An 18,265-nucleotide genomic window follows, 5' to 3' on the forward strand; every position below is an offset into this window, starting at 1 on the left:
CCGAGAAGGTTCAGTAGCCAGGACACGATACTGCCAATAATACCCGGAATCGCAGCGGCGGCCTTCCTAGCCAGCTTGTCAAGGGCGCGCGCCAAGGACTGGAGATGCTTTTTCACACATTGTTTAAGACCACGCCCGTCGGATGGAGGTGGTGTTGGCTGGATGCCCCCGCCGGACCCGCCATTCTGCGCCAACTTTATCGCTAGCCCCATATTCGAGATTGCCATCCCAATTGCCGTGAGAATGGAGACCACGGTTATTCACTGCTCTCGGAAGAGGGTGCAGACGCGCTCGGCCAGAGTGGTATCCTTGTGTAGGATGCGATCGATCGTCTGCTTGATGCGGTGTATTTGCGTGCGCAGGGCTTCGCCCGTTAAAGAGGCTGCTTCGAGCCGGGCCACCCTCTCGTCCTCGAGATTCCTTATCCGGTCTTCGATCCGGCTCCGCAAGTCTTTATTATTATCATTATCATCATCAGGGACCTCCCCCAACTTCCGTTTTTCTTTTGCGATGTACTTATCGAGACAACAGCTTGGCGAGGTTATTCGCGTGTTCGCCTTCCGAGGTCTGCAGTGCCTTGTCAAGCCCCAGAAGTTCTCGCATGGGAGAGGAGGGTCGTTTATCGTTTCAAGAGCCCGCCCGACCTCACTATCTGTCAAGCTTGTTTCCAGTAGTGTGTGGATAGCATCAGAGGTCTTTTTCGCTGGTTGGTTTAAATCCTCCAGCGGTATGGTTTCTGACTCGGCGGCCGCGGCACCGAGTTCTGAACTCGCTTTCCCCAGGGCTGCGACTGCATTCGGATGCAACGTTGTCGGTTCACTTCTGTTCCAGTCTGTAAAGCCCAGGACCAGTCGAATAGCATCACCCCCTCCTTTTTTGAGGCGATTGTTGTGAGGGTTTTCGGTCTACCTGTTAGTTTTGTTGATGAGGTCCACCTCGGGGTAATCCTTGAGCCGCACTTTCCCTTCGCTAATCTCAAAATTCATGTAATGGCGTGTAGGACTTTGGGGGGTGAGTTTATACATCTCTTCCAAGTTGTTGTAATAATCATTTACGGCTTGCACTAATATCCTTCCTTCTGGGGATTTGAGGAACTCATCATCAAAGCTTTGTTGCTCGGGAACCACCCCGATCTGGACATCACCACCTGCACGGAAAGTGGTCTGCTCGTCGTAGGTTTTGTTGTCCTCTCTGACATCGTCTTGGGCGTTGTCCTCGTCGACATCGTCGAACGCCGGATTTTCAAAGGTATAGTCTGCCATAATCCTCGTATTGTACATTGCAAGGTATACCTTCAATACACACAAGGATGCATACTGACGCAGGCTAAACCCTTTCAGAACACTCCGTAAGCCTCGGGGGGTGCAAGGTGTACGGCAGTCCTTGGTCTTCACCAACAACCCTGTTAGAGGGCTGCTAGAATACCTTTATGACATGACTAGTAAAGTGTCTGCTCGCCTGGCAAATATCTACTACAGCCCTCGTGGGTACTGGACCAAGGCATAGTGAAGCGTTTCAACCGTACTCTGGTTGAGCGGCTCTTTGGACATCAGTACGCCCAGGAGATGCGCCTCCCTCCAGAACACCGGTCTACTGAATGGGCGGCACAGCTGCCCTCTGTTGTGGCTGCTCTGAATAACGAGACAACGAGACTGATCGGTAAAAAGCCGTCAAGGCGAAAGGGGTGCCCCATAAGCCTTCCTCGACGGTTCCAGGTCGTCCCGTTGGACTTAATGAGCGGAAGATCCCCGAGGGTGTTGGCGTTCGTTATCTCTATCAGCCTGGAGAGCTGGAGGGTGGCCGCCGTCGCACGACTGATCCTGTCTGGTCTCTAGAGATATATCGGCTTGGGCGCTCTGTCACAAAGCCCAATGAACCCGTGCTGTACTATCTAGACGATACGTCGGATGGCCTGCGACGAGGCTTCGTTCGTGAGGAGTTGCTTATAGTGCCTCCCGATACCCAGCTTCCCCCGGATGGGGTTCTATGGTAGTTCCTGGATGTCCCATCCTGCCGTCAAGGAGGCGCATGGCCATAAGTCAAGGTGTGGACACCATCTTCGGCGATCCAGCGCTTATTATCGAAGGGGGACAGTGACACCTTATCCAGGTGCTGCCCATAGATATGGTGGCCCTCTGATCGCAGCACGTCCATACCGTGACGGAAAGTCTTTCTCGAAGAGGGCCTCTTTATACTGCTTATGGCGAATGCGTTTTTCCACAACTCCCTTTTTCACGCCCTTAGCCTTCTTAATGTTGGCTCCACCTGCCTCCAGAATGGAGTACATCTTGGGGCGCAGACCAATGTATTCGGTGAACTGCCGCCCCGCGCACTCGTCCTTCATTTTCCCCAAGACCTTCATATTTGCTACGCTGTGCAGTGGGTGGTCTTGTGGGTAATCTGAGGTGTCGTACAGGTCTCAGCTATATCCCTATAAACATCCTCAGTCTGAATCTCGAGTAGCAGACTATCCGTGTCAGTGTAGAGGAGCTGGCAGCGCTCTCCGTACTGGGCCTTCATGTGGTTATAGTAGAAGTCGTACATCAGGTGCTCGGAGAGATCTAGAATGCTCATGCCCACGTAGATAGGTCGGTTTAGGACTAGACGGGTCTTGTGCATCTGAATCGCTGCGAGGTCATCATCAAATATGTTTGCCCGTGCAAAGCTCGGGCTAGCTATCAAGCGTCGGATCTTGTCGTCTTCTCCAGAGCGTACCAGCTTGACGTCCACACGCTTCCGAAGGTTCTCCATGGTTTTTCCGAAGACCGAGTTGTTCATTAGCTTGTACAGGTCCTTCTCGAATTTACTCGCGGCCGTTTTTCGGAGCTCGGTGTTCATCCTGATATAGGGTTCCATCCAAGGGGTCTGGGCGAATCTCAGGGCCCGGTGAACCTTTGTCACGCGCATTCCCAGAGATAGATACAGCTGTAGGTTCCGGTAGTGCAGGACGTACCGTTCCTTGTTGCGGAGGTTGGGGACCAGCTTTTCGACCTCGGTAGACCTGCCGAGAAGGCCGTGCTGATAGTCTGACATCCACTCCTTCTGGACCACCAGACGCTCCGGGGCTAATGGCCGTTCTGTGCGTTATGTAGGTCGGCCGGATACTCTAGGTCGACCTCGAGGATGTAACCGGAAGGACTGTCGTGGGGGTGGGTAGCAATCGTTTCACCGAGTCGCCGCGCATCATCTTCCCAATGGAAGCCGCCCGTTGGAAGGAACTGACTCATAGCCCAGCCATATAGATTATTGGCGTCTAGGTATTGGATGTAGCTGTTTGGACTTTCGGGGTTGTATCTCTCTACCTGCGGATTATTGGCTTTGGCGTATCGCTTACTTACCATGGAGATACCTCCTTGCAACCCCTTCTTAATGAAGAGATGTTGGTCGTAGTTTTAACAGCTCCAGCTCTACCCCGGTCTTCTTGAACAGCGCATCCCACGAGAAACCGGGACTCGTAAAGTAGTGAGCGGTGTCCAATCCATACTGCCGTGAACAAGTCTTCCGGAAGGCCTCAAACACATCGGCCAACACGAGCACGTCTGTGCGGCAGTAAAGGTCTGTGTAGTCTCCCAGATTGGTGCAGTCAAATACCTTCCATACCTGTTGAGCGTGGATGTAGTCATCGCTAATGCCTCCCACTTTGAGCTTACTGTAGAAAGCCTCTTTGGATGGGAGGCTGGACTCGTCGAAGCGCTCCCAGGAGACCTTATACTCACAGGGGTAGACTCCCTTGCGTATGAGTAGCTTTCGTTTTTCTTTGGCAGGCTCATACCGTCCTGTGATGTGGAAAGCCTCAGGTTTGTTGGCCTCTACCAGATTGTCAAGGGAAGTCGGTAAGAAATGAACGCTGCCCCAGCGAGAAGGAGATGTACTTTTCCGTGTTGTTGGGGATGCAGGAGATGCGGCCCTCCGCCTTACTTATGGCTTGCATCAGGAGATGCCCGTCGTAGTCCCGTAGGTTGTGGAAGACTACCGGTATGGCTGTCTTGGGGCCCAACTTTAGGTTGAATGCGTTGAGGGCCCCGCATCTGTATTTGCCGGTGATATGGCAGTGATCGCGCACAGAATCGGCACCTAGAGGCTTCTTACACACGTGGCAGGTTGCGGCGTTGTTGTGGGCCTGCCAGTCCTGGGGAGTCATCCTCATGGCTATAGGGTTAGCTAGAACATTTTTGATTTCCCGCTTCTCCTGTTGGAGAGCTCTGAGGAACTGTTCCGTCGTGTTAGGGCCTCTGTATTCCACGGGGCGTTTTGTGCGACCGTCGCAACGCACCACAACATAACAGTAACTGCAGGGCTCGTGGTGCTGAGTATTTTGAGTGCTGCTCTCTGTAGGTGACGGCGGCGGGCCTTCAATTTTTCTGGTCAGAGCCTCGAAGTCGGCATATACGATGAACGGAGCCGGAAGCTGTTTGTGGTGGTTCTGAAAGGTGAACTTGTTTTCCCCCTCCTGGGGCATTTCCACCCTCACTGGCCAATCCCTCGTCATTCCGGCTTATGCGCCTTGAGCAGATCCTCCCTTTTGTAACCGTGTAGGCAGCGCTCGCAGAAGTGTTTGCGATTTCGTTTCTTACTTTCTTGGAACAGGAGACGATCGAGATCTTTTATCCACGTATAATGGAATTTGCCTGCCTTCTCAATCAGCAGCAGATTGATTCGGGGCGTGTCGCCGGGCTTCTTTTTGAGGCGGTGCACGATCACGCCCTTGTCCCACCCGAACACGTTGATGGCGAGGTCGTTCTTTTCCTCCACTTTAGGGATCTGAAGACCATCATTGGTAGTGTACTTTGTTGGTCTCTGGGGTCCCGGGCGGCTGGAAATAAGGCAGATCGGAGTGCCCATCGGAGGCAGTCGTCGTCTTTGTTCTTCACATTGATGACTGCTTTCTTGCTACTCACGGCTGCAGGTAGGGGGATGTAGGACCCGCCTCTCAGTGGCTGATACCTTGCAATGTCAAGCCAGAGTGTTTGCACGCTGTTGACAACCCACCCTGACCCTCAATTTTTCTAGCATCTCCTGGATGGTGGGAAGGCCTTTTCTAGAGCCCGTCAATGTCACCAACCTCTAAGAGGGCCTCCTGTTTGTTGTGGAGTACTGGGCTGGTATACTCTTCACTGCCATCGGCGTTGTCCTTCCGCAACTGAACCCTGAGGCCTAGGTGGAACTTAACCCCGTTGAGTGCTATGATCTCTTCTTCTAGCTTTTGGCGAATAATGGCTCGAATTTCTTCTAAGAAGGCTACTGGGTCCGTCCAAACGCCTTCGGGTACGCCTATCTGCCAGACCCGGAGGAGATTCCTTATAGCCCGGCCGGTGTTAATGAATTCTAGTTTCTTTTCACCTAGCAATTCATCCAACTCCTGGTTACTGAGGAGGTCTTGACGTCTTTCTTCAACTCCTCGTTACTGACGTCTTACTTCAACACCTCGTTACTTCTTGCTGTCTTGCAGTCGCTTCAACTCAGCCACAGCCGTTTTATACTTGTCGAGGATCCCCTGCAGTTCTTCCAAGGCAATGCGGGACCGTGGGTACTTAGGCCGCACACCTAGGAGCGTCTCAAACTCCTCCCGTAGTGCTCGTGCTTTTTGATGATGTTTCATTGTACGCGCTGTTATAGCAACATCATCGTTATACCTATTGACAGTGATTCTCTAATAGGAAATTTCGATATCCGCCAGCTGTTTGAACTCGTCCAAGAAAGCATTGCGCCTCCGCTACCTCTGGACATTATAATATCCGCAGGCCCCGCAAAGCGAAATCGGTTTTTAAAACCCCGGCTACAGCTAATACATGGCTGGGTGCCAGGACTCTTCCACAGACGGGCTAGGTGAACCCCGCGGTACTCCCACAGACAACTCTTACCACAGAGCTCCGTGGAACCGATGAGAAGCCACTGGCTATTATTGCTACCCTTTGGCAAGTTGTTGTTGTATTCATCGAAGTGTATCTGGTGCAATTGGTATGTCTAATAGAACCCGAGAAGGGGCTGGGGGCCTCCATTTGCCAAATGGAGGGTGGCCCAGAACCCTCCTTCCCTATACTACTACTCGGAACCTACGTCCAACATTCCGGTTTCCCGATCGTCAAGCGGAAAACGAACTGTACTGTTCGCTACCTTCTGGGGAAGAAGCGTTCTACCGGAAATGTACGAACTGCACTTCGGCGGTTTCGACGGCAATTCTCCTCCTAACACCGAAGACTACAGGGCAAGTTCTTGGGCAAAATGGAGTGGCCCACCGGGGATTTTGGGGCTGACTTTATTTATAATTTATTAACTTGACGTACATATTAGATTTTTTTATGGCATGCACCCGCGATGAAATTTATACTCTTTTTAATGGTACTTGTTTGATATTTAAATTTTCTTCTCCTTTAAGGAAGGTTGTACAATTAAGGAGGGTATGGGGAACAACACGAGTGCAAAATAAAGTTCGAGATCGTATTTACACAGCAGAACGCAAGCCATTTTTACGAGGGAAATCAGTAGTGAGGTCATAAATTAACAAACCCGAGCGGACAAATTTATTACTTAACAGTTCTGTTAAAGTTATACCACACAGTGTTTAAGTTGAACTTAAATGGTGCTCTTTTGAGATATGAATTACCTGCATATATCGCGAGAAGGATCTTAGTTCTGTTGGGTCTCTTTTTCTGAATGAACCATGTTACAGTTTACTGTGTTGTACTTTACTGTATTAGACTTTACTGTGTTATACTTCTCTGTAATGTATTTGTTCATTAGTTCAACGATAAATATTAAAAAGGTAAATAAAATTCACATAAGAAATGCTCATAGTTTCCTCTAACATCTTTTATGATCCCTGTTTGTCTTCGCTTGTCCTGTTACCATGTGTGTCTATATGTGACACACTGTAATATTATTACGATAAATCCATGTATACTTTACATGCTTATGCTGGCTCCCTCTCCGGCCGTAAGTGGGAAGGTCTTCCAGCGACCTGCTGATGATTGTTGGTTTCCCCCGGGCTTTGCCCGGTTTCATTCCATTACAAGGCTGGCGCCGTCGTATAAGTCAAATATTCTTGAGTACAGCGTAAAACCCCAATCAAATAAATAAATAAATGTATACTCTATTCCATAACATTCTACATTCAATGGGATAGATCAATCTCTTATGAGCTTTCGGCTCGCCAAATGTATTCCACATGCATTCCTGATGTATTTTCTTGAAGATTTATGATGAATTAAATTTGAAATGGAATGAAAATATTAAATTATTTTTTCGATTGGATTTTTTACGCCATACTCAAAAATATATCAGTTTTATGACATCGGCCAGCATTATGGTGGGAGCACAGGAGAAACCCCTCCGCGGGTTGCTTGTAAACGTTCCCACGTACGACTGGTAAGGAATACTATTTGACGGCTTATAACAAATGAGCAGTAAGATATCGGTACAACGTCTTCAAGGTGCTACGATCTATTAAAGTTATAAGACACGGTGAGAACTTGGGGTGTAAACGTCAGATGGAGAGTGAGTATTAGAGAGTTTTCCGAATAAAATACCCGTGTCACAATAGGCGAGTTTGAAGTTCAAACTCGTTCATCCTTCGTGGTCACAAAATCTTATTTCCCAAGGGAAATAGGTGTCATTTGTGCTTCTGGAATACGCAGTGACAAGTGATCAGTAAATGAATTCAAGACATTGCCTAATATTTTTGACAAGTCACATGATACAGTTGAACTATTTGTGCCTAGGGCAACAAATGAGATCGAATGGCTGGGTGATGAAAATGCTCGTCTTTCCTTCGATAAGACTAAGACCCACTAGGTGTGGGTTCAAACCCAGGCTGTGGTAGGGGCTCTGTGGATGTGTCAGGCTTCTTTTTACGCCAGATACCCTGAGTCCAGTTCCACAGGGGAAAATGACATATCTGAAGTTTTTCGCCGAACACTTGGGCGCTATCTTATCAGTGAAGTTTTTTTTTTAAGTACGCCGATAAAATAAATAAAGGAAAATATTACGGGCGATTACATCTTCAACTGACATCGTTTATATTGTTGGTCTTTGAAGTTCTTTCAGAATCTGGGTTAAGTGTTTCTCTAAACTGGACATTTATCTACGCAGAAGGTGTTAAAAGTTGTTTATAGCCCTCTTATACAACGAGATGATGCCGGAACTTTTTTATTACTCGCACGTGATAGGTTGCAAGGGTGCACCAACACACCTCCCATGAACAAATTTCGGATTAGTATGTTATCAAGTACAAAACCGGTACACTTGTCGCGTCCGAACAACTTTGCATTCGTAATTATGTGTGTGTCAAGATGACCATCCTCTGTTTAATCTGTGTTGTCTAGCTCAGGTCTATTTACCACCAATGAATTAAACACAAACTTCTGAACTTTTTACACCGTGTTGAAATTGGGTTGATTGATTAGTTTGGAGGTCAAGGTCATTTGCAACATAATGGCGTAGACTAACCCGTGCAGTGGCGACAAAACCAAATCGGATTGACCATTGTTCTGTCGTAATATGAGAATACTGCGTTGACAATTTGTCATTCACATAGCCATAGGAATCAATAACAGCATTATATTTTTCATATGTCACATGATATAGTTGGACAGTTTTCTCCATTTATGACAAAACAGTTCAAACTAAATTAGTTACCTCCCGAAAAACGGAAGTTGTAATAGGGGTCTGTGTCCAGTATTACGATGGGCCAGACTGCTTTTTAGCCTGCTTTTCACAAACGCACCCCCTGTTTGGCATCACGTGATAGCCCGCATTAAGTGTCATTGATATAGCAACTGTGATGTTTATAGGTGTAGTATTAATGGAGCTATGGGCCAGACTGCTACTCAGACCCCCTTTTGTCAGGATCGGGAATTTTTGGCACGACCTCATAGCCCGCATTAAGTGTCATTATTGTACCAAGTATGATGTCTGTAGGTGCAGTATTAATTGAGATATGGGCCAGACTGCTACTCAGACTGCTATTCACAGAAGCGCTCCCTGGTGTCAAAATCGGGAATCATTGGCATCACGTGATAGACGGCATCAAGTGTCATTAATGTACCAAGTATGATGTCTGTAGGTGCAGTAATAATGGAGAATCAGCCGAATATATAACTGATAAAAATTAAGGACTTGTTCCCGTTGCATAGCGAACCGTTAACTTCACTTACGCTCATGAAACCTCATACAAAACGATTGGTCACGGTTGTTAAACTCTGGAGACTTAACTGTTTCTTTCGTATCTGTGTAAATATTTGCTGTCTGTTTCGTTGGGTCCTTGAGCTTTGTGCAAGGGCGCGAGGAATATTATAAGTATATTCTAACAAGTATTCTTGGTATTCCTTAGATCAAACCTTTTGAGATTCTATTTCTTTTTTTTTTCACCCAGCGCACTCGGATCCATTTTTTAATTGTCCATTGTCGAGGTCTCTGGAAAAGTTTTGTTCAAAAACTAGGGGCCATTTATTTATGAGAAGGACGAAGTCACCTTAAAGCCTACAACGTGGAAATACATACCTGTTTTTGCAACATAACAAACTGCTTTCATTAAAACTTAGCTCACCAGTGGTTCTGTTAGAAATGAGGTAACTGCTTTTGTTTGACATGAGATCACTGTTTCTAGTGTAAATGAGTTGAAAGACCTTTTGTTATCATGGGCAGCAGACATTCCAGTCTGGTTCTTAATGACTTTGGAGCTTTGTTTCTTTTAGTGTCAATAAACTGGGTGTGCCAAACTTTTTTTTATATCTCACGTACCCAATCCACTTCTTCCTTTTGGTAACTGTGCAGTCTTTCATGCATTACACTTTCTGATTGGATTTTGATCCTATGACGCGTTTTGACGGAAATGTTTTAAACAGAAATTCGACATTTTAATGTCATTCTGTGCAGTGATCGTTGTTTCTAAGCGGCACAGTCATTTCATCAGGTCGGAACAGTGTCTCTAGACATGCGACTGTTTGTGTTGACACTTTGTCTTTTGGCTTGTCTCTCTGTGAAGGCTTTGTCACCCAGCGGGTAAGTGTCAAAGAAATCCGTACGGAGACGACTTTTTGCCTACTCTTAAAGCAAACGAGAGTTGTAAAACAACCCATTTCTTACAAAACATTTTTTTTGTCCTAACACCATTTTCACAGTTTTTTAAAGGCTACAAAAATCGAAATGGTACATTGCTTTGTTTGTTCTTAAACGCATTGAATGACTTAATTATTCCCTTTGAAGGAATAACGAGTCAAGTAACAACAATTAATTACCTTGTTAATATTCCCTTTATGAATGAAGTCCCCTTTGAGATATGCTTAATATCCGTCTAAGGTGTACAATATGTTATTGTGCCGTGCATCTGAGATTTATTTGAGGAACTATGAGTATTAATTCTTCATCTGAAGTTACAATTTAAGTACACATTAGTTGATGTATACAATCGCGAGACTGTATCATAAAGTGGATGCCTGAAGTCTTGCGGTAGGTATAGCTGAGTCATATTCATAGAATGAGAGCAAATATGCCTTCATGTTATTTGCTCTCAGTTTTATTTTCATAGAAATTAATTAGACAACATTTAATACAGGGTGACTACATATACATCAGAAGTGTACTTTTTTGTAGCCTGTATTCCTGTCGTCTGTAGATGTGTTATTCTTTGTCTAAATTTCTGCAGGTAATAAACCTGCTGCCTGGCTTTACACATTCTGGTCTATGACATCTAGATCTTTCCAGGTGCCTGTACAAACATCGATAGATTTGCCCCCCCCCCCTCCCAGAAAAAGCGTAAAATAAATGACTGGACAGGGTTGTTTTCAAATAATAACAAGTATAAGTCTTGAATTTTTCCAAAACACATTATCTGTTACAGTTTGGAAACGCGTCCTGATTTGGAAGCGCGTCACATATTTACAACAGTGAACATTCTTGTATGTTTATCGGATTTTACACTAAATATATACACAAAGTCATTCTTCCCAGACTATTTGTGTTTATTGAAAATATCAACAACATTAATATTTGAAAAATTTACGTCTTTATTTGTAATAACTGCACCTCCTTAGTTACTAAACATAGATTTTTTGCGCAAAACTGTAACAGAGAAGATGTTTACAAGGGAACACTTTTTTGTACAAAAAAAATGCATTATTTTCTGTGATATATCAGTGTGTGCCAAATTAAAGACAACTCAATATGGTGGCAAAAAGGTTTTGTTTTATTTAAAATTTAGCGCATTTCGATCAAAACAGTTTTGATTTCGTAACGACAGTCTAATAAATAATAATTTGCATCGCTGGATATTCCCCCCTAATTCTGCTTAAGCCATCGTGCTAGGGGACTTTATGCTTTTACAGTTAGAATAAAACATTAACTGAGGTAAATTTCCAAGAGGCCAAATTTCAGCGGTTACGTGTGACCATTTGCTAGCGATCACATTGTCATCGCTGCTCTGTTTTTACTTTCTATGGTGTACGTCCTTAATCATATTTTACTCTCAAAGACATACTAAAGTTTTTGTAACTTTTGACCGTTTAGACTGAAGCAAAATGTCATATGTAATGTCATATTTTGTAACTTTCTCAGTGGTTGACATCATCACTTATTCAAAAACTCTTTTTTTCAAGAAGTTGCTGAGGTGTATGTAAACATAGCTAATATATGCACGTACATAAGTTATGGTACCCCTGAAATAATTTGAATAATGTGGACACAATCAGTGCTTCAAGCTGAGGTGTATACCCATCTATACCTCATTTACATTACCTCTGTAGATCTTATACCACTAAGAGTAGCACAGTTGGTAGAGCGACCGCCTCGGGAGCGGTAGATCCAGGATCAATCCTGGGTCGAGTCACACCTGAGACCTTGCACGAAGAAGTTGTAGCTTCCTCGCTTGGCGTTCAGCATGAAGGGGATAGTGCAATGACTGGTTGACTCGTATCAGTATAATATCTCGGGCGGGGCAGCTTACTTGCTTTCGATAAGTCGTCTCAGGGAAGCAGCACTAGATAAAAAAGCGGTGGAAATCCGTCCTGCAACAAGTAGGTACATTACATAGACCCTAAGGATTCCTTCGTCGTCATTTGACAGAAAAATTGTGGAGTACGACGTTAAACCCCATGCATTCACTCGCTCACTTAAGTGTTGTGGGTCTCGTAAAGACAGTGTGGAAGGCATGAAAATGTCATTTTTCTTCTTTGTGGTTGTACGAGGTAAAGTCTGTAACGTCTGTGCGTTCTTCCATGAAAGGATGAAAACAATTTTTCCACCGCTTTACCGTACGTGTTTTTTCCCTGTCCCCAGCAGATAATCTGGTAAATAAATAGTTCCGTACTTCATGCTGACAACTTCCTTTAAAATTTCATGCATGTTTGTCTTGTCTTTTTGTATAATTGATAAAAGGAAAAGAATACCAAAAGATAATTTTATTTTTGTTACGAACTTAAGTTATTTGTGCTTTTTCTTTTGCACTTCCAGCCAGAATGTTTGTAGACACACCAGAATCGAGAGGTACACGGCCAGGGTGAGCTATTATGCAAGTTGCGGATGGTGGAGTAGATGTACACGTTACAGGTTAGTGAAAGAGCACTGAGACCAGGGTCCGATTCTTCAAAGGCATTTCTCATTTAACTTAAAGTATGATTTCAGAGCATATATTTGAGTCATGAAAGTAAACATTTTGACCCCCTTTACCGGAAGATAAACTCGTAAAAAAGTATAAATTTCAAAACTTGAGAACTGTGAGGATTGAAAATTTCTGTTTAAAGGGAAACTGGGAGGAAATATTAAAATGATAGAAAGAAAATCCTAATGCAAAATCCGATGAATAACATCATTTAAGTCCTAAAACCGAAAACTCCCGAGAAACGCAGTTTGCGTTAACATTTTCCTGGTGCTATATGGCAATATTCGTTATGTGGCGTTGAATGAGCTCGACATGACGTCGAGGAGTGCATTTATGGAAAAAACGTTTCAAAGTACAGCGTCATTTGTTGGTACACGCCATGGATGAGTGAATCTATGCGTCGAAACAAATTCATATACCAGCTGTTAACAAATAAGGACGTTTCAGGTCAATGATCGCAAGGCCAATTACCAAAATGACGTTTACAACAAACTACCTAAAAACTAAGAAAATATATTAAATACGAAAATAAGATGGAATCATACAACAGCATCGCTTTAATTGCAACTGTTCATATATCCAATGCGGCGACCTATTTCAACATGATTATATACTACCCCAAGCTGCAGTTTAAGAGGAATTAGATGCAGTTATGAAGCAGAGTGCCGGAGATTCTGGACACCTGTGTCCATATTTACTTAAAGTGAGTGAGAGAGTGAGTGCTTTGGGTTTAACGTCGTACTTTTAACGGGGCAGGAAGTTCAAACGAACCACCTTACAAGTCACTGACGAACTTTTCTGCGTGTGAGTGGCTGAGTGAGTGTTTAGACTGCATGTAATATGCCTCCTTGTTGCAGAACGGATTTCCATCGCTCTTTTATCCAGTGCTGCTTCACTGAGACGACTTACCGAGGGCAAGTAAGCCGGCCCGAACGAGGCATTAAACTGATACGGGTCAACCAGTCGTTGCAGTATCCCATTACACTTAACGCCAAGCGAGGATTTTACAACTTCCCCTTTTATTGTCCTAGGTGTGACTCGACCGAGGATTGATCGTGGATCTATCGCCCCCTAAGCAAACGCTCTACCAACTTATTTACTGAGAAGAGAATTATATTCATTGTAAAACTTAAAAAAAACTTAAAATGAAGGCCTTGATGGAATAACCTTGACACAATTTCTTGCAGTCATAACTTGTGCCGTTGATTGAAATCATCATATACCACACAGTATCTAACAATAGCTACAAGGCAAGATTTGCACACGCCATTTATTCCATCAGTTCAAGAGTCACGTCACAAAAGTGCAACCGACAGAAAATTTTTCCGTTCATATCTTCCTCTGAAACGCTCAATATCGAATTTCCCCGCAATTTTTTACTTATTAAGGAAAGCAGGTCAGACTATCCCTATCATTATTACTCCATTTTTCGATACCATGCAGTCGGCCTTATGGCTAGAGCGTTCTCCTTGAACTCGGGAGATCTGGGATCAAACCCAAAGTCGGGTCATACCAAAGATGTTTAAAATGGTACTTGCTGCTGTCTCGCATGGCGTTCCGCGGATAGAGCAAGGGCTCATTGGCTAGGTGTCAGTATAATGTGACTGGTTGGAATGTCATATTTGCTGTCTTCGCCATGACACTTCAGTGGCGCTATGGGATCCGCCACAAGAAGACTCTTTATATGTGCACACCCCTAATGACTTCTCGTCGTCATTTGACTGAAAAATGGTATGGACTACTTTAAACTCCCAAGCATACATACATACGAACATATATACATACTAAAGTAGCCGTTTAAGCCAGGAGTAGTTTTGTGTAGGTAGAACTAGAATGACATGAGACTGAACTGCAACAATGACAGTGTGTGCAGTTCAAGGATTGTCTTTTCACACGAAACACACGTCTGTGCTCTAATAATACCCCAAGCAACAGGCGGCCTCTATAAAACCAGACATGATGTTTAAGTACATGGAGATCACCACTAACAGATAGGATAGCATCTACAGTACTGACAAAGTAAATACTTCAATGACTGGGCGTTGAACTAGGAACAGTGTGCCGCCAACCCTTTATGACACTCTGCTGACATGAATTTTTTTATTCTAAGTAAACATTATAAAAACAGGGTTATTGTGTTCATAAAGTATTAAGGTCGTTACTGTGTTTCGTGCGAACGACGTTAACACTGGTAGTTGTGGGATATTTCAGACAATTAGGATATAGTGTTTATTAAAAAAAACAAACGTCAGCCTTAAAGGAGGGATCTCCTAATTGTTGGATATTATTACAAGCTAACATGGACGCTACACTTCCTAGCTTCTCTGTTTTCTGTTTAACATGAAGATCTTAAAGTTCCTCACTTTCTGTTTGACGAGGAGTTTCTAAGCCCCCTTTTTCCTCTGCCAAGACGATTCTAAGTTTCCCTTTTCTGCCAGCATGATGTTTACAAACTACTTGTTGCTGTTCTTCTATTTCACAAGACGTTTCCAAGCTTATGTTTTTCCTGTTTGACAAGCATTTTCTAAGCTGCTTGTTTTCTGACTTGACAATAAATTTTCAGCCCCTCTTTTCCGTTTGTAGAGGTTTTTAAGATCCTCTTTTTCTTGGAGAAGATAAGTTTGCAAGCTTCTCTGTTTCCGTTTAACAACGGGTTTATGAGTATCTCTTTTTGTTTGTTTGATGAGAAGTTTTCAAGTTACTGTGCTTCCGATTGACGAGAAGTTTTTAAGCTGCTGCCTTCCCGTGTGTCTACAAGTTCCTAAGCTACTGTTCTTCTCTTTGACAAGACATTTCTCATCTCTTCGTTTTCTGTTTCGCAAGACGTTTCTGGGTTGCTCTTTTTCTATTTGACAAGAAATTGATGGGCTCCTATAATGTTATACGACAGGAATTTCTAAACCGAATTCAGTTTCTATAAGTACATCTTCTTCTGTTTGACCAGAGGACTCTACGCTCCCTTTGTCCCGTCTGATGATACGTTTCGGAGCTTTTCTGTTTGAGTTTTGCTAGGCGTTTATAAGCTCTGTTTCTTTTTTATCTGAAATTCATATCTAGCAGCGCTGGCGAAATTAGATTTCAATGAACACCTATTCCTAGCTCAATTAGAAAACAACTGATCTCATTGGTACTAAGCTTTTCTAGCTCTACTTTAAAAGCAGTCAGGGCGGGATGGATGCAGATTAACATTAAATCTAGTTTCCTGCAAGTTAATACAGACAGTGTTTGCGTGATCGAACATAGGAGTGATTTTTTGGTCATTTCAATATCATGTATTTTCACTTGTGTCTCAACACGTCTACACGTATCAAACGTGAAACCTAGGGTCCTGTTCACGTATCTGGTGTGAAGTGTGATGTAATTTCAAAGATCATCTAGTCTTTCTGACGTTTACCTCTAATGCAGCTGGATGTTACAGTTAATAAACCTGTCTTCTTTCTTGCCATGCAAGTTAGAAGCTCCTGTATAATCTTATTTGATATAAATCTACTGGACTTTTTATGTCTCTCTTTCAAATATGATCTCAAAGTTCCTACATGCTGTTTGACGTGGCAAGGATCCTCATTTTCCTGTTTTACATAAATCTATGCGTGGATACAGACATTTGTAAACAAGCCGTCATTCAATAAGGACGTTCCAAATCAATAATCACAACGGCAAAAACGTCGCATACCACAAACCACCAAAGAACTAAGAAAGTGTATAATGTAGGAAAATAGGAAGGAATCATGCAAAGAGAAGCAGTAAACACTTTTCATGGATGTTGAAAAGACGCAAGATATGTTCTAGAGGACTGAGTGAAATCAGTATTCAGATCGTGTCCCATGCTAGAATATAAGTTTGTCGATAACAAAATATGTATCACATGTCTCTCGCGATGAATATATTGCTCCTAGACCCGGGTTAAGCGGAATTAGACACAATCATGAAAAGCATCATAAAGTCCTGGAACATCCCTAATGAATGAACTAATTGGGCTTAACATTTTCCATATCATAAGATGAGGTTGGATTCAATATATTGCCATATATTATTGCTAAATTCGTAGGTACGTAGTTCGTACCAGAACAGCCGTGGACTATAGTTGTTGCTCAGGATGGAACAGTGCTGACAACATTCATTGTAAAAGAGGTAAGATTTTATTTTTATACGCCAAATACACAGATGACGATGTGTCGGGACTCATATTTGTCCATTTTTGCGGTTGTCATGGAAACCAGAAAACTACTTTCCTTATACATGTATATACTGTATAAATACATATTGTTTCATGCTCGGGCTATAACTCCAACAGTTTTCCTCATATAGTTTTACTTTTTATGGAAAACCTATGACGATGTGTCACGACTCACATTTGTCCATATTCGCGGCTGTCATGGTAACCAGGTAGCCATTTTCCATATATATACTATGAACATAGACATGATTTTCTCCGGGCTACAAACTCAACTGTTTTCCGCATGAAGTTTTCCTATTTTGTGAACACAATTGTCCTCTTGCGTGGTTATCAAGGTAACCACATACCTATCATCAACACCCTTCAATATTCCCCTCAGAGTTTATAGTTACCAAAATCCTGCTGATATTCTATAATACATTTCAAACAAATGGATTTGTTGGGACGCATGTTGTGTTCATCTGAACTCTTGTTTATAATGTAATTTAATTTTATTCGTAAAGTAATTTAATTAAGAGTGCTAGTGGGTCGGTTATTTGATTTGCCTCCTCCTCTTTCCATAATATCTTTGGGAGCAGATTGATATAAAATTGAAGACGACTGTATGCCCTCACCAAAAATATAAAATCAAGCAATCGTCGTTTGAAACCATTCTGTTACGTCTGGAAATACCACTGGTGGGAGACTCTACTTGGAGGGGAAAACTGTCTCCATGAAAAAAGAATCTTTTTTGTCTGAACAGCTGATAATCAACCAATAATAAATGGTTCACTTGTTTTCGGTAAGTCGTCTCTGTGACGCAGCACTAGATGAAAGAGCGGTGGAAATCAGTCATGCAACAATGAGGCATATTTCCTGCACTGATAAGGACTCCTTCGTCGTCATATGACTGAAAAATGGTTCAATTTGACGTGAAAGCACTCACTCAATCACACACTCGTAAAAAAGTTCGTCAGTGACTTGTCAGGTAGGTGGTTCGAGCTTTCTGTCCCATTAAACCTGACTGCCATCGTGTGTGTAAAAATTCTGGATTATGGTGTTAAACAGTAGATATATAAATGATGGATTTTGGTGTTAAACAGCAGATATACAAATGCTGGATTATGGTCTTAAACAGGCGATATATAAATGCTGGATTATGGTGTTAAACAGCGGATATATAGAAAAGTGGTTTTGTGATATGACTGTGTAGCTTAACCTTATTATGCAAAGCCATATGCAAAATTTTTTTTTCTTTGTTACCGTTACCAGCGATGTGTACTGGATCCGCCCCAGGAACTTGTCCAAACGGAGGTGTTTGCGTCCGGCCCACAGTTTGCTCATGCAGGAGGGGATTTGGCCAGCCTAAATGTGTAGGTGAGGTAATTGTAAAACAAGAAAGTATAATTAAGACTTAAACAAGAAGTAAGCAAATAATGGACTAGAGTATGACTAGAGTGTGCTCGATGTCAGTAAATGGTCGACGCGATATCGATCCGTCTGTTGTTATTCATACA

At 43.2% G+C, this 18,265-nt stretch overlaps 1 protein-coding gene across 3 annotated transcripts in view; it reads left to right on the top strand.

Moving 5' to 3' along the window:
- The first annotated feature begins 9,891 nt into the window (after positions 1 to 9,891).
- Positions 9,892 to 18,265, top strand: part of LOC135476727 (fibrillin-2-like) — a 34,312-nt gene continuing 25,938 nt past the window's right edge. For all 3 annotated transcript variants that reach the window (XM_064756844.1, XM_064756847.1, XM_064756846.1), the window contains exons 1-4: positions 9,892 to 9,999; positions 12,445 to 12,540; positions 16,641 to 16,723; positions 18,021 to 18,125. In XM_064756844.1, coding sequence (XP_064612914.1) covers positions 9,932 to 9,999; positions 12,445 to 12,540; positions 16,641 to 16,723; positions 18,021 to 18,125 — 352 coding nt within the window. In that variant the 5' untranslated portion in view covers positions 9,892 to 9,931. The remainder of the gene's footprint in view (positions 10,000 to 12,444; positions 12,541 to 16,640; positions 16,724 to 18,020; positions 18,126 to 18,265) is intronic.

The sequence above is a fragment of the Liolophura sinensis genome, chromosome 10 (genome assembly GCF_032854445.1).
Source record: "Liolophura sinensis isolate JHLJ2023 chromosome 10, CUHK_Ljap_v2, whole genome shotgun sequence".
Lineage (NCBI taxonomy): Eukaryota > Metazoa > Mollusca > Polyplacophora > Chitonida > Chitonidae > Liolophura > Liolophura sinensis.